Source organism: Manis pentadactyla, chromosome 5 (assembly GCF_030020395.1).
Source record: "Manis pentadactyla isolate mManPen7 chromosome 5, mManPen7.hap1, whole genome shotgun sequence".
Lineage (NCBI taxonomy): Eukaryota > Metazoa > Chordata > Mammalia > Pholidota > Manidae > Manis > Manis pentadactyla.
In genome coordinates, this window is record NC_080023.1 from 152,192,089 (window position 1) to 152,208,532 (window position 16,444).

General features: G+C 50.8%; 1 protein-coding gene across 1 annotated transcript; it reads left to right on the forward strand.

Moving 5' to 3' along the window:
* The first annotated feature begins 7,328 nt into the window (after positions 1 to 7,328).
* On the forward strand, positions 7,329 to 14,157 carry TCF15 (transcription factor 15). Its single transcript, XM_036924798.2, has 2 exons — positions 7,329 to 7,939; positions 12,494 to 14,157. The coding sequence occupies exons 1-2, from the start codon at positions 7,421 to 7,423 to the stop codon at positions 12,566 to 12,568; spliced, it is 594 nt and encodes a 197-aa protein (XP_036780693.1). The 5' UTR covers positions 7,329 to 7,420; the 3' UTR covers positions 12,569 to 14,157.
* Positions 14,158 to 16,444: the final 2,287 nt, after the last annotated feature.

The following is a 16,444-nucleotide window of genomic DNA, read 5'->3' on the forward strand; positions in this document are numbered from 1 at the left end:
AGAAAATGCAGCTTGGAGGAAAGCCTGATGAGTTTATTTGCTGTACGGCTTCCGAGAGCCTTTCACATGCTTAATTGCTGCCACTCTCTAGAAGAAGGATGCATGCTGCAGCTACCCAGACTCTTTTAAATCATGGAGCCCTGGGCTTCTCCCAGAACAAGAGTCCCCTGGAATCCTCTCTTAAAAATGATGGCCTGAACAACATGGATGGAGCTAGAGGGTATTATGCTCAGTGAAATAAGCCAGGCGGAGAAAGACACGTACCAAATGATTTCACTCATATGTGGAGTATTAAGAACAAAGGAAAACTGAAGGAACAAAACAGCAGCAGAATCACAGAACCCAAGAATGGACTAACAGTTACCAAAGGGAAAGGGACTGGGGAGGATGGGTGGGAAGGGAAGGACAAGGGTGGGGGGAGAAAGAAAGGGGGCATTACGATTAGCATGTATAGTGTGTGGGGGGCACAGGGAGGGCTGTACAACACAGAGAAGACAAGTCGTGATTTTACAGTATCTTACTACGTTGATGGACAGTGACTGTGAAGGGGTATGTGGGGGGGACTTGGTGAAGGGGGGAGCCTAGTAAACATAATGTTCCTCATGTAATTGTAGATTAATGATACCAAAAAAAAAATGATGACCTGGAGGGACTTTAGAGAGACTGAACTCTGGTGGTGGAATCAAAGGTACCAGCCCCACGCAAGAGAAACTGCATGGGGTCAGTGGAGTTCTTTCTCATTAACCTGAACAGAACCACAGAACAAAACAAAACCTGCCATCTCAATGTAAGGATGGTTTGAATGTTCATTTAAAACACTCATTCAACAGATATTTCTGGATGCTTATTAAGTGCTGGGTACTGACCTGGGTCTTGATCTTGTTCTCTAAAAATTTCAGTGGGATGAGGCAAGTTGGAAAAATTCTGCTTCCATCACTTCCTGGTTGTGTGATGTTGAGAAAACCCCTTGGAAAGATTAAATAATGATAACAGCTAATGCTCATATGGCATGTACAGACTGCTATAAATACTATGAGTCATTCAATCCTCACCACAATCCTATGTAGGCAGGTTCTTTCATGATTCCTGTTTTCCAAATGAGGAAACTGAGGCACAGAGAAATTCAGTCACATTTTCCAAGATCACATGGCTAGAAAATGGCAGAGCTGAACCCAGGCAGTCAGGCTCCCAAATTTGCAAAACGTAGCTGTGTGACACTGCATTACACCCAGAGGTAACACCTGTGGCAGACTTCACTATTTGTTACCTGTATCTGCACTTTCCTTCCTCTTTACTGTAGAAACCCAGTATTCAGCGGGATGTGTGGGCACCTGCAATGAAGACTACATTTCTCAGCCTCCTTTTCAGCAAAGTATGGGCAAATGACAAGGTGTGGCCAAGGGGACATAGGCAAAAGGAGGTTGTATCTCCCAGACAAGGTCCTCCAAGGATGAAGTATGCCCTTCCTTCTTCCACCTCTTTCTCCTTTTTGTCAGTTGGAATGCAGACGGAATAGCAGCAGCAGCCTTTTTGCTCTATGAGACAATGTGGAGAGTTGAAGCCACTTGCAGTAGAGCAAAAAGATAGGTAGAGCCTGGGTCCTTAACGTAGCCTAGTTTAGCTAGCTAATGTTACATCACCAAACACTCTAAACTTAGGGACTTCTGGCACCAATAATTATGTATTCTCTTTATCATTCTTTATTTGCCTTTCTTTATTATGGTTATTGTTTTCCACAGTCCCTGTGGGTCAGGAATTCAAGAGCCACATCCAAGGAGACTGACTCACATGGCTGGCAAGTCGGTGCCAGTTGTAGGCTGGGGACCTTAGTTCCTCTTTATATAGGCCTCTCCACAGAACAACTTGAATGCTGTCATTACATGGTGGCTCCTGTCCCCAGAGTGAGTGACTCAAGAGAACAAGGCAGAAGCTCAATGTCTTTATCGGCTAGATGTCAGTCACATGCTGTCACTTCTGCCATATTCTTCTGGTCACACAAGTCAGATGTGGCTCAGTAGAGGAGGGGTCTACACAAGGGATGAATATCAGTAGACAAGGATCATTGGGGTTATCTTGGAGGTTGGGTATCACATCACAGACTAGCCCCACAAGCAAACACCTTCAATATGAGAGAAATACATTTTTATCTTGCCTAACTGAACTTCAGTTTGTGATCAATATATCTGTGAGTTCTTGACACAAAGTTGACCCTCAATCAATGCTAACTATCATTAGTTTTTTTTCTCCAAATAGATTGACATGCAGGACTTTGTCCTTGTTTGTGTGTCCCTTCACCTATACACATACATACACACATGTACCACCACCATCTAGGTCGAGGTTTGGTACAAACTAGGTGTGGGAGCCTGTGTATCAGCCTTTTCATTCATTCATTTATTCAGCAAGTATTCATTATTGCCCACAGTGTGCCAGCCTGTGGCCTAGGATTCCACTCACAGTCTAGTGGAAGAAACTCAAAACATAATGAGATAGAAAACAACCTATTTCTCTGTCATCAGAGAAATGCAGATTATAATCAGATGCAGGAAATCAGATAATTCCAAGTACCAGGAATGATGTGAGAGAAAGTGGTCCTTCATGCCACACTGGCATGTGGGCTGTGGCAGCCATCTTGGAGTGCAGTCAGACAGCGCCTCAGCTGAGTATGTATCTTCTCTCTGCCCCAGGAATCCTGCCCTTGGTGTATATCCCAAAGAAACACACACAGGAGTCCATGAGAGTCATGTACTGAAAGTTCATCACAGCTTTGCTTGGGAAGACAGAAGTTAGAGGTAGCCACAGTGTCCATCACTAAGGCAATGGAAAAGGAGGCATTGTAGATGCATGCATGCCATGCATAATGAGCAGCAGTTAGAAGCAATAGACTCCAGTTAAATTCAGCACACAGACCACAGTGTCAAGCAAACAAAACAACCTGAGAAAGAGACCTATAGAAACTACTGTTTGTGTAAATTAATAGCCCACTCACACAAATGAGCAACATATATCTTATAAGGATAAATACATATTCAAAGATACACCTCTCACCAAAGAAGATACACAGATGGCAAATAAGCATGTGAAAAGATGTTCCACATCATACGTCATCAAGGAAATGCAAATTAAAATAATGTGATACCACTACAGACCTATTAGAAGGGCCAAACTACAGAACATTGGCAACACCAAATGCTGGTGAGGATGTGGAGCAACAGAAATTCTTATCTATCACTGGTGGGAATGCAAAATGGTACAACCACTCTGCAAGACAATTCGATGGTTTCTTATAAAGCTAAATAAATGCTTATCATAGGATCCAACCTGCTCCTTGGTATTTACACAAAGAAGTCAAAGACTTATGTCCATAGAAAAACCTGCACATGATAGTCATAGAAGCCTTAATCATAATTGCCAAAATTTGGAAGCCATCAAGATGTTCTTCAGTGGGTGAATGGATAAATAAATTGTGGTACATCTAGACAATGGGATATTATTCAGTGCTAAAAAGAAATGAGCTGGAGGAAAAGAAAAGACATGGAGGAACCTTAAATGCACATTACTAAGTGAGAGAAGTAAATCTGAGAAGGCTACAAACTATACGATTACAACTATATGAAAATCTGAAAAAGGCAAAACTACAGAGACAATAAAAAAATCAGTGGTGGCAGGGATAGAGGGTAAATGAACAGGCAGAGCACAGAGGGATTTAGGGCAGCAAAATTACTTATAATGATAGATACATGTCATTATAAACATTTTTCCAAACCCATAGAATGTACACCAAGAGTGTACAGTAAACTCCAGACTTTGGGTGATAATGTGTCAGTGTAGGCTCATCACATATAACAAATGTCCCTTTCTGGTGAGTGATGTCGATAATGGGGAGGCTGTGCATGTGTGAGGCTCAGGGTATATGGGAAATCTCTACCTTCTCAATTTTGTTGTAAAGCTAAAACTGCTCTAAAAAATAAAATCTTTTTAAAAATATTAGAGTGGATGCCCTGTGGTGGAAGGGAAATGAGAGTGGGGAATCAGGTGAGGGCAAGAAGTCAAAATACAGTGATCAACACAAGACTTTACACCAAGGTAGGGGAGGAGCGGCAAAACAGTCTCCACTGAGAAGCCACCAAACTTTGGCAGAGAAGTGGGGTTGTCCAGTGAGATCCAAAGGGATGGGCATACCAGGCATGGAGGACAGCTGGGGCAAAGGCTCAGAAATGAGCCTGGGAGGAACTCAGTGCCTTGGAGGAACTCCAAGTGTTTTAGAGAGACTGAAGCCTAGGGTGCCCTGTCAGTAAGGTGGGGCCATCCATTGTCCTATCAGTCTGTGACCCTCCTTCTCTTACCTGGCGGACACCTACTCAGTCTCATGTGCCTTTGGGAGGCCTGAAACACCATGTGGCTGGGGAAAGAGTGTGGCTGACCTGAGCTCCCCAACTGGCCCACAATGTGACCTCAAGGGAATCACCTTCCCTCTTGGAAACTAAGTTTATTCATCAGTAAAATTGGAATAATAACAATACCTATCTCAGAAGACTGTGATAGGGCAGAAGTGAGATGAGCAATATACAATGTCCTTGCTCCATGAAGCTTACAGCAGTGGGGGAAGTCAGCCAGGAGACAAAGACACGTGTAAGTGTGTTGGCTGCTATATTCCCATGACCCAGAGCTATGCCTGGCACATAGTAGGTGCAAAATTAAGATTTCCAGTTGAATGAATGAAAGTGGTGGTAAATGCTATGGAAAGAACTGAAGTAGGGTAAGGGGGAGAAGGATAGTTGTGGGGTGCTGATGGGGAAGGGCGGTTGCTCTTTTAGTCCCCATGGTCAGGGAATGCCTCCCTGAGGAGACAGGATGTGAGTGAAGATTGGAAAGAAGTGAGCGACTAGCTATGGGGATGTTTGGGGACAGTGTGTGCCGGGCAGAGGTTGGCTTCAGGGAGAGTGAGGAGGCTGGCATGCCTGGAGCAGACAGACAGACGGGAGATGCCAAAGCCCCCTGGGTGAGCAAGCTGCGAGTGTGGCAGGAGCCCCATCCCCTTCCCAGGGACAAGGCCTGGAACAGAGTCAAAGCTGCTCCTTGGCCTGCGGCCTGCTCCTAACACTAGCACAAGCTCCTTTCGGATGTTGAGTGCTCTGTGTGTGCCTTGCTGGCTTTATTGGTATAAACTGACAGAACCCCATCAGCCCTCAGAATAAGTACTATTATAACCCCCAGCTTTCAGAGCAGGAAACTGAGACTCTGAGAGGCAGCTAACCTTGGGCTGGAACCCCATCTCTCTGACGCCAGACCCTGGCTTGCTCCTACCACATTGTCCTGGAATTCTTTGTTTACGGCTCGCCTTCCCTTCTTGGCTGCAGAAGGCCCGTCTCAGACTCATTCATGGTTTTATTTTATTCCCAGGGTCCCATGTGTCAAAAGCTGCCGGAGGAGCGAATGAATGAATGAGCCTACCACGTAAGCCCCTCCCTCCTTCCCAGCCCACTTCGGTCCTGTTTGGCTTCTCCAGATCAAGCTGGATGGGGAGGGAGCTGGACAGAGGAATTTAAAGCCACCTGAGGGTCGAGAGCAGAAAAGGGGAGACAGGGGCCGGGTGGGCGGGGGGGATAGAAAGTGAAAGTGAAGGGAGCCCAGAGCCCCTGGGAGGCAGCGCAGACAGGGAAGGAAATCTCCCGGTAATAACTCATCAGCTCAGGAAGCAGCAGCCTGGCCTGGGGCTGCGTGTGGGACTGGCCCTGCGGGGAGGGGGCCACGGAGGCTCCGTCTTCTCCTCCCCAAAGCCCAGCTTGGCTGGGGTCATGGTCAAACGAGGAGGGGCGGGGGAGCCGGGTGTGGGAACAGCCTTACCGAAGACCCTGGGGCCTGAGACTTCAGAGGCTGCTCTCCCAGCAGCCCAGGGAAATCCTCCAGGCCCCTTCTCACCCCTTCTGGCCCAGGTTAGGGAAGCCAGGAAAGCGCAGCATGGCAGAGCTGAGAGGAATCTTCAAGAAAACCGAGACCCAGAAAGGCAGATGGAGCCAAAATCCACCTAGAAACCTTCCTGCCTCACCCCCGATGCTTTCTCGGCCACATGGGCTGCCGATTGGGCTAAAGAGAAAGTTATTTTCAAGGCCAAGTGGATACAGTCTTGGTCAGCCCCCAGGATGGAGCTAGAAAAGGGGTATGAGCGACATGGGGACCCCCAGCAGCCATCGTCAGCTCCATAATTCTTCCCAGGGCCTCTGATAGCCTGCCTCTCTCTCTCTCTCTCTCTCTCTCTCTCTCTCTCTCTCTCTCTCTCTCTCAGTGTGTGTGTGTGTGTGTGTGTGTGTGTGTGTGTGTGTGTGTGTGTGTGTTGGGAGGAGGTGGCATTCGGGAAGGAGGTTGGAAGGGGCATGAGTAGGAGCCAGGGAGGTTGCAGCTGTCCAGGGTGGGACTGTGGGGAGTAAGGAGGGAAAACTTGCATTTTGTTAGGGGGCTGGGGGGTGGATGGAATGGAATGGGGGTGATAGTGAAGCCAAATAGGCTGGGGCTAGTGCCCCCACTAACCACTTCCAAGACTGAAGGCCAGAGCTCTGATATCTGTAAATCAGGGGTACTCCTTCAACTTCAGAGGGGAGCAGTTAATGATCAGCAAAGTGTCGGGAACACAGTAGGACCTCAAACAAAATGTCAACTCTGTGAGGGCAGAGTTTGTTTTGTTCATGTCTCTATCCTTAGACCTAAAACCATGCCTGATACACCAAGGACCCAAGAAAAATTTGTTGCATGAACAAGAATGAACGGAGCTACTGGGATTGGTGTGTTTTGTATTTATTTTGCTTTTTTTTTTTGTAAGACTCCACTATCTTGATAATGCAGATTCCTGGGCCCCGTTCCAGATCTGCTAAATAAGAATGGGGGAATCTGTCCTATCAAAAGACCTTCTTCCCCCATTATTACAGACACACACACAGCGAAAGTTGCCAAACCACAGTATTAGAATTTAAAGGCGGAAAAACCGTAGCTGGTTTCTCTGCACTTTTTCCAAGAAGGAAATTGAAGCTGAGAGAAGGACCTGCCCGCAGCCTCCCTGCTAGTCTAGGATGGGGCTATGGAGTCCGGATCCGGACACACCCAATCCCACCCCACCTACCCAGACTCCCGACATTTGCCCGACTCACCCGCGGGGACTGGGAGCCTTCAGGGCGGTCCACCATCTCCCGGGCCGCTTTCAACCTGGGGGACAGGGGAGGCGGGCGCGTCGCCATTGGCCAGGGCGCGGTGGGAGCCTTCCCATTGGCCAGGGCGGAGCCCCACTCCCCAGCCGGGGCGGCCTCGCCATTGGCTCCTCCCTCGGCTATAAGGCGGCGGCCGGCCGGGCGGTGGGAGCGCGCGGGAGCGCACGGCGGGGCGCGGCAAACGGTGGGACGCGGTGCACGGAGGACGCGGCCCGGCGCCCATGGCGTTCGCGCTGCTGCGCCCCATCGGCGCGCACGTGCTGTACCCGGACGTGCGGCTGCTGAGCGAGGACGAGGAGAACCGCAGCGAGAGCGACGCCTCCGACCAGTCTTTCGGCTGCTGCGAGGGCCTGGAGGCGGCGCGGCGCGGCCCCGGCCCTGGGGGCGGGCGGCGGGCAGGGAGCGGTGCGGGCCCGGTGGTGGTCGTGCGACAGCGGCAGGCAGCCAACGCGCGGGAGAGGGACCGCACGCAGAGCGTGAATACAGCCTTCACGGCGCTGCGCACGCTCATCCCCACCGAGCCGGTGGACCGCAAGCTGTCCAAAATCGAGACGCTGCGCCTGGCGTCCAGCTACATCGCACACCTGGCCAACGTGCTGCTGCTGGGCGACGCGGCCGACGACGGGCAGCCGTGCTTCCGTGCGGCCGGCAGCGCCAAGAGTGCAGTCCCCGCCGCCCCCGACGGCGGCCGCCAGCCCCGCTCCATCTGCACCTTCTGCCTCAGCAACCAGCGCAAGGGGGTGAGTGCGAGGAGCTCCAGTATTAGGACCGCGGGGTCAGGGGTTCCCGGGGGACTGGGCCTCTTTGGGAGCAGAAGAGGAGCAGAAACCCCAGTGAAGAAAGCAGGAAGCCATGGGAAGTTCGTTGGGGTGCGGTGCTCCAAGCTCAGGGTTTGGTGTGAAGCAGAAAACCACTGGCTAATGTCCCGAAACAGAAGGGGTGCAGGGAAGCCCAGAGCTCAGCCATGACGTAGAGGATGGTGATTGCTCAAGGAGGGACACCCCTCCAAGGTGTCCTGGGAAGAGGGCACGAGGAAATAATAACAAAGGCCATCATTTGTTGAGCTCTTCCTGTGTGCGGGTGCGTTCCTCATCCTCCCCTTTTTTTAAACCTTCACAAGAACCCCATCAGGCAGGTAGTTATTCTGCACATTTTATCACTGATGAGGACCTGAGGCTCAGAGAGATGTGATCACAGGCCTATCTTACTCAGCTGAGAAGCCAGAATGCGGGCCTTGGTTTGCTGGGTATGTGTTGCCCTGAGTTACCCCTGCAGGAAAATAATTGTCCCCCATCCTCAGAACTGACCTAAGGGCAAGAGACTGAGCAGAAATGGGACGCAGAGCCCTGACTGAGAGCCTGAGGTACCCAGCTGATGAACAGTAGGAGCAGAGAAGAGGATGCCACAAAGGCACACAGCTCCAAAAGAGATGGAGTTGGGGGAGGACTCTCGAGTCAGCTGGGCAAAGCTGGACTGTAGCTCCTGTGGTCTGTCCTGGGTCAGGACACAGGGAGGATGTGGATGGGGCTGGGAGCTGCAGAGGTGGCCAGGGGCCTCTCCTGGCTGAAAGCTCTTTCTCCTGCCCAGGCCACAAGGAGCTGCTTCATCTCCGACTTTTCTGCCTGGCCTGGGCTTTTCCTACTGCAAGGAAGCTTGTCTTTGTGACAGTTTTGGATCCCAGCAGCTACCATTTACATGTAGAGAAACTGAGGCTGAGAGAGTCCCTGACTGGCCCACAGCCTTTTGGAAAGGGAAAGTGCATGGGGGATTGGAGTCAGGTCTCTGAGTCCCCCATTCTTTGGTGCTCAGAGCCGCCCAGGTCCCCGACTTCTTTCTGTTCTGGAGAAGCATCTGTGTCCTAGCTTCAGACCACCCTCTTCTAGCTCATCAGACTCTCAGCCTTTCACTCCCTTGGCTGCTTCAGTTTCCCTGAGTCATTCTTAGACTCTGACTTGTACCCTGTCGAGGGTCCCTGCCACTCCCAGCTATGGGCCCCAGTCAGTGCTCCAAGCTGAGCTGGAAAGCCGGGGTGGGCCTTCAGGTGTCCAGCCTGGGATGTGAAGGGCTGCCTGGGCCTTCGGCAATACTCCCTGACTGCCTTTCACCTGTTCATTCAGTTCAACAAACCTTATCTACCAAAAGCCACCTTCTTTGGGCTCTGAGAACATGCCCAAAGACACAGGTTGTGGGTCCCCACTCATCACAATCAGGAACTCCCAGCACAGCACCAGAGCCAGGCAATGAAGACAGGAAAGCTGCAGCCTGATGGTGGGAAGGGGGAGCCCAAAGGGCCTGTCAGGGCCTGGAGGAAGATGCTTGGGAACAGAGGTAAGCAGACAAGGGGGTAGTGAAAGGTGTACTAGAGGCCAGTTTGGTATCATAAAGATCCAGCAAGAGTTGGGATCAGAAAACATAACCTAGAAAAGCAAAAGGGATAAACACTGAAAGTAACGGGGCACAGAGGGGAGGCGGAGGCTAAGCAGTGACAACCATCTCAGCAGCCTTGATAGGCACTGATCTGTGCTAAGCACCTTCACATATTATCATTAAAGCCCCTCAGCAGTGGGGGAAGGAGGTGTTCTGTTATCCCCAACAGCTTAGAGACGCTGTCACTGGTCCAGAGACACCACCCATGAGGGAGTTAGGATTCGAACTCAGGTCCGCCTGATTGGGACGTAGCAAAGGTCAGTGTTGTGGGAGGGGACTGTAATTGCAGGCCTGGAGGAGAAGTGTCTATCACCTGCTCATGCCCACAACAGGTAGGCCAGTTGGGTGGCAGGTGGGCTTGGGCCTGTCCCACAGGTCACGGGGCCTCGCCTGGGTCTGGCTGCTTCCCTGGGATCTGTCTGCAGGACCAAGAACCCAGCCAAATTTGGCTGCAGAAGCCATGCTCTAACCCGCACAGGCTCCTCTGGGAACAGGCAAGAGGGGAGATCCTGGCCAGCTCTGGCCCCTCCACATTTTCCTGGAAGAAAATTGGCTGTCTTGGAGAGCCCCTGGGGGGCTCCCTTCTGAGTTTGGGAAGCCAGAGAGTTCCAAGGCCTAGACTATTCCTTCATTCTGAGCCACCACCTCCCTCCCACCTGGCTGGTCTGGCGTTGGGGTCACCATGGAAACAGTTCCCTGTAGCATCTTCCTGTTTAAGGAGGGGTTAGGTGTGGCCCTCTGTGATGGAGATGGCAGGGTGGTCTTACTCTGCCCTGTTTCCCTTTTTGTCACCTGGGGGTGTGGTATTGGATGGGATGGCCTTGTAAGGCCCTCCCCATTTGCCGTACCAGCTTGGGAGCAGAAGTGGCACAGAGGGTAGTGGGACAAGGAGGCCATTACCAGATGATGCTGATGATAACACTTGTGAACGTTTATTGAACACTTACTGTGTTCCTGACTCTGCGCTAATGGCTCTTCCTGTGTTAACATTCGTAATCCTCATAGTAACTTACTTTGCACATGGGGAAACCGAGGCTCAGTGAAATGAAGTCACTTGCCTCAGATCCAACAGTTAGCCCATGGCAGAGCAGGGCTTGAAGGGCAGATCTGTCTCACTCAAGCCCGACTCCTAAACTAGCTCTGGTGCTTATCAGAGCCCTTGGCTGTAGGTTCTTTTTTTTTTAATTTTTTTATTTTTTGGCTGTAAGTTCTTAAGGGACAAAAAAGCTGCGACCTAATCAGGGCCTCTTCCAAGCTTTTGGAGTTTATAAGTCTCTTTCACAGCTGCATTTGCATTCAACTGCACCCTGGGGTGGCAAGTAGATCATTTTGTCCCCATTTCATAGGTGAGGAAACTGAGGTTCAGGGAAGTGAACAGTCCCAGCATTCTCATGGGGCTGAGGTCTCCTGATGATCAGCAGACTTGGAGTGGAGGTGGCTCTCCCTGTCCCTGAGGACCCAGAGGGGACCAATTTTCCATACCCCAACCTCAGCACTACACCCCCTTTCCCCCCACTCCTATCCCCTTCTCAGCCACTCCTGCCAGAGTTAGTCTGAGAAGCCCAAGCCCCAGGCTCTGCTGGGACTGTGGCCTCAGCCCTCAAAATAGCCCTGCCTGTGAATGAACATGCTGTCCCTGGGCCTGGAGAGCCTCGAGGGAGGCTGGGCTCACATCTGGATGGATCTGCCCCAACCTGGGCCCAGGGGCGGAGGCGGGCAGAGCTCCCAGATGGCTAGCTATTTCTCTAGATGGCTGAGAAAGATGCCTGTCCCATCACCTCCTGGCAAGGCTCACAGGTGGGCATTTACAGTGTGATTTCAGATACCATGGTGTCCTGGAAACAGAACAGACTGTTGGACAATATGGATTTCTAGCCTAGCTCTTTCACCAACTGGCTGGGTGCCTCTGGGCCACCAGTCAACAGCAGGAGGCCTCAAAAGAGGGGGTGCTCTAATGTTTGCAGACTTGCTGGCTTACAATAAAGATGAACCCATGTGTCAGACCTGAGTGCTGAGCAGAGAGTGCCCTGCAGAGTGAGAGGCAGAACGCTTCTGGGCCTGCCACCATAAGCACATCTCCCAGTGGGCCCCGTTGATGCGGGCAGCATGGGTTGGCACCTCCTCTATTCCAGGCCCTGGGCTGAAACTGGGGCCACCGGGTGAGAACTTTTCCCTACCACCCCTGAACTCCCAGCCTAATGGGGAACAAAAGACACACCCTGTCTTCCCCCTCTGAGTTTTATCCTGGTGGGATATCCCCAGAAGTGCTAGGCAATTGCAGGAATAGAGAAAACCTTCCAAGGGAGATAGGACCAAAGAGCACATTCCTGAAAGAGGGAACCCCCTGAATGAAGGCAGGAGGCTAAAATCCTTAGGCTACTTTGAAGGTTGAATTAGCCACTGGGCTCCAGCTGGGCAGTGGGGTGACCACATTTTGCCCTTTAATATAAAACACTATGAGTTATAATGTATCAGATTTTTTTTAAAGCAACAAATTATGTGGGGAAGAAATGAGAAAGGTGAAACAGTAGATAGAGATTTTAAAAAGCCTCCCTCCCATGCTGTCTCCTCCTCCTCAAATTCCTCTCCTCTGGGGAAACCCATGAGCCATTTCCCATGTGCCCTTCTCTGTAGACATCTGGGCACACAGGGACATTCCCTCAGTTCTTGCTTTTGTCCTTAAATGTTATCATGACATAATTCCCTATCAGTCTTTTTGAAGAGTTTCTTCTGCCTTGTGCAGAGAGCCTTATTGTGGGGCTCACTGATTCACTTATCAAGTCCCATGTTGCTGGACACAGAGGTTTGGACCATTGTTCATGGTGACCTGATCAAACTTCCTAATACCTCTTTCTTCCCTCCTGCAGGGTAGCCGTCGTGACCTGGGGGGCAGCTGCTTGAAGGTGAGGGGGGTGGCCCCCCTTCGAGTGCCAAGGAGATGAACCCGGACTCCTCTGGCATTTGTTCCAAGCAGGACCCTGAAGAAGGAGGCCAGAAGCCAGCCACTGGTTGAACAGGGGAGAAGACCCCAGGGGCCAAACGCAGCCTTCCTTTGTATAGGGACCAGAGGACAATGGCCTGGGCCCATGACCCTCTGGGCAGGCCCCCTGGGACATCTCCACCCACCCCTGGAGAGCAGTGAGGACCCAGCCAGCCAGCCCCGGCCCTGGCTGGTCAGAGACAAGGCAGAACTTTCAAAAACACAAAGCTGTTAGTGACAGAGGAAGTGTGCATGTCTGCATGAGTGTGGGTGTGTGTGTGAAAGAGAGAAAGAGAGAATTGATGGGTTTAAAATAAAAGATATTTTTAAATAAAAGATGTTCCCAGATGAAGAAGGGAGGGTCTCAGGGACATGAGAGGTCAGAGGTGGCCCTTCCCCTCCACTTTGGCAGAGACACAGATGTCACAGGTGCTGCTTGGGACCCTGGAGGGGCTGCAGCTGGGGAAAGCAGGGTGGCACCCTCTCCAAAAGTCAGAATAAGCACACTTTCCTCCCAGTCTCCTTGAACTACTGTGAGGGGCCTGGTGCAGTTTTGAAAGAAATCATAATTTTATTTATTTTTGAAGAGGAATATATTCATTTACCTGGTTCAAAACTCAAAGGTACAGGAGGCTATCTGGTGACATCTCCCTCCCTCATGTCCTCCAGCCACCAGTTCTTCCTGCAGGCCTCACCAATAGATTTTTTTGACATGCCCATTCCCTATGAATAACTAAGCAAATCCAGAAATACATGCTTTCTTACACTCTTCACATGGTTGGTAGCACATTGCACATGCTTTCTGTTCCTTCCTTTTTTTCCTAACCTTGCCTGACTGTCATCTCTGGTCAGTACACAGAGGTAAAGGGTATCCTCAGTCCTTGAGTAGCTGCTTGTGCCACTTTTGTGAGTGCCCCACACTGTAGGCCATGCCTTGTCCATGTCCTCACAGACATGGCTACATAGGTGTGCCTTTTTCCTCATATGGAAGCGAGGGTGTGCTCATGGGATATTCTTAACCTATTTTAGCTGAGATGATTTGGAAGAACAGTGACTCCCAAAGGTACATGGCTGGCATGTGGCAGGACGAGGATGTGAGGTTTGTCTTCCTTTAAAGCCTTCCCCTCCCTTGGAGATGCCCCAGACGGAGTGCCAGCCCCCAGGACCCCGGTTATCCTCCCAGTAGCCCTGGGAGATGGGGCTGATGTTTCCCTGTTTTGCAGAGTCAATCAATATGGTGATGGCAACAGCCGTTCAGTGGAGCCAGGAGTTCTTGGCTGTCCAGCTGGGACTCTGTTTCTGGGAAGCCAGGAGCAGAGATGCTTGGGAGGCTGGAGGAAGGGAGGAAAAAGCATGGAGAGGGACCAGGTGGCAGCAGAGCCAGGTAGCCACCTTTTCTTCAAGGCACCCTCATATGCCTATTTTTAAAATGTATATATCTAACAAAGTTTTATTTCATGTTTGCTGATTGAAGCCTGGCTCCAGCATCCATGCTCATATCCATTCTGCTCTGCCAACCCCCGCCCTTGACCCTCAGAACCTGAAGCAGGGCTGCCATTTTGCACATCAACAGATTATTGAGCACCTGCTCCATGCCAGGCACGGTGCCAAAAACTCTGAGCCAGACCCACCCTGCCTGCCTCACAGACAAAAAATGAGGTCCCAGGAGAATAGGGGGTTCGCCAGTATTGCCAGTCCAGGTTGGAGTGGGCCATGAAGCCACCACGCCTAACTCCTTTGGTATGAAAAGGAGGAAGGAGTCCACGGCCAGGCAGCCCCTGGCAAAGCCATAGGAAAAGGACTTGACCTCTTCAATGGCAGGAAACTTGAGAGTGGGGACAGAGGAGACATTTGGGTACTGTGGGCTAGCGGCCCACTTCTGCCATTAGATCTGCTGGGTGACCCCCAAGAATTTGCTTGACCCTTCTGGGCTTCCCTTGTTGATCTCTAGCTATCAAGAGCAGCTGGGAGAGAATGATTATTTGCTTTGCTGTGTTAAATGGTTTTTAATAGACCCATTTATGCACTGGGTAAACAATTCAACTTGTGCCAAATAGTATGCAGTAGAAAGTACACATCTACCCCAGGCTCCTCCCCAAATACAACTGCTGTTAGCAGTTTCCTGTGCATCCTTCCAGGAGTGCTCTATACTCATCGCTGTTTCTGACAAAGCATTCATAGATTCCTCTGCTAATGTTTGCACTGTAAAAAATTCAAATGCTACAGGATGCTAGAAATTGCCCATCCCAAACACAACCACAGTTAACACTGTAGTCCTGCAGAGTTTTTGTAATATATATACATTTAAACAATCATTTGCAGCATACTAAGTTGAAACTTTTTACCGAGTTACACATTTGGGAACGTGCACATGATGTTAAGTGTACAGCTCAATGAGTTGGCACAAGCTGAGCACACTTGTATATCCAGAGTGCAGATCAAGAAATGCACTTAGCATCCCAGGAGCCCCTCATGAGCCTACTCAGCCTGGGTTCTTTCTGTTGTATTTCCTTAGAGACAGATAATACAGAGTTCACAGTTCAAAAGACACTAAAGAGAACAAACTGACAATAAGTCTCCTCCCCTCCCAGCAACTCAGTTCCAGTTCTCAGGGACAATTGATGTTAACCAAGGTCTTGGGGGTTCCTGCAGAGATAGTCTTTGCACCTCTTCAAGCAAGTCACATATATACTGTTTTTCCACAAAAGTGGTAGCATTGTACGCACTGTTCTGCCCTTGGACTTTTTTCCTTACCAAGACATCCTGGGAACACTTCAGTGTTTAGAGCAGCTTCATGCTTTTTCATAGCTGCATACTGCTCCATGCTATACATTTTGTGACTTGCTGTCTTCCTTGAGCCTTGTTCCTGGGCACTGGACAGTTAACATCTGAGCCTTTGTGAGCTGCAAGCCCAGCCCATCACACATGGCTTGGGAGAGGCACTGCTGTGAACCAGTCCCTTGGGGGGTCGTTTGCCTAACATTCCTGCCCCCAACACACACACTTTCCACCTTAAGACAGGCCAGCGCAGCCAAGCTTCTTAAGGCTCCCTGAGTGAAGACCAACACGGAGCCAGAGGAGTAAAGAGCTCAGGGAGAAGAAACCCAGGGCTGCTCTGGGTGGAGTGATCCACTTCAGCCAGGCCACCCGGGACCCTGAAGGGGAGGCTAAAATTTCAGGTCGTACTGTCTCCCCAACTTTCTTAGACACAAGGAACACCAGCAAGAGAATGGTCTCAGAGTCTGTCATTTCACAGTGAGACTGAGTCGGTACAGAGGAAGCAACCCATCTGAGGTCCTCCGAGTCCCTGGCCCAGCTGGGCCACCAGGAACCCAGGTATGCCTCCTCGCCACATAGGGCTCACTTCCCTAATTCCACAGTCACAAGTGGGAAAGCCTTGGAGGTCACCCAGGGCAACAGCGATGGGCTACTGTTGCCAGAATTTGAAGCTGTTGAGAGCTGAGAATGCAAGGCCCCTTCCCCCAGCGCAGAGTTCCTCCACCACCTCATTGGGCCAGGCCACTTCCATTTTATGAGGCTCCCGTTCAGTTAAAAAATTCAAAACAGGGGGGCGGAAGATGGCGGCGTGAGTAGAGCAGCGGAAATCTCCTCCCAAAACAGCATATATCTATGAAAATATAACAAAGACAACCCTTCCTAGAATAAAGACCAGAGGACACAGGACAATATCCAGACCACATCCACACCTGAGAGAACCCAGCGCCTCGCGAAGGGGGTAAGATACAAGCCCCGGCCCCGCGGGAGCCGAGCGCCCCTCCCCCCAGCTCCCGGCGGGAGAAGAGCAGGCAGAGCGGGAGGGAGACGGAGCCCAGGGCTG

Bases quoted from the DNA above. Each gene is read 5' to 3' on its own strand.
- TCF15 (XM_036924798.2), top strand. From the start codon at position 7,421: ATGGCGTTCGCGCTGCTGCGCCCCATCGGCGCGCACGTGCTGTACCCG. The intron at 7,940-12,493 runs GTGAGTGCGAGG...TCCCTCCTGCAG, and splicing joins TCAGCAACCAGCGCAAGGGG to GGTAGCCGTCGTGACCTGGG.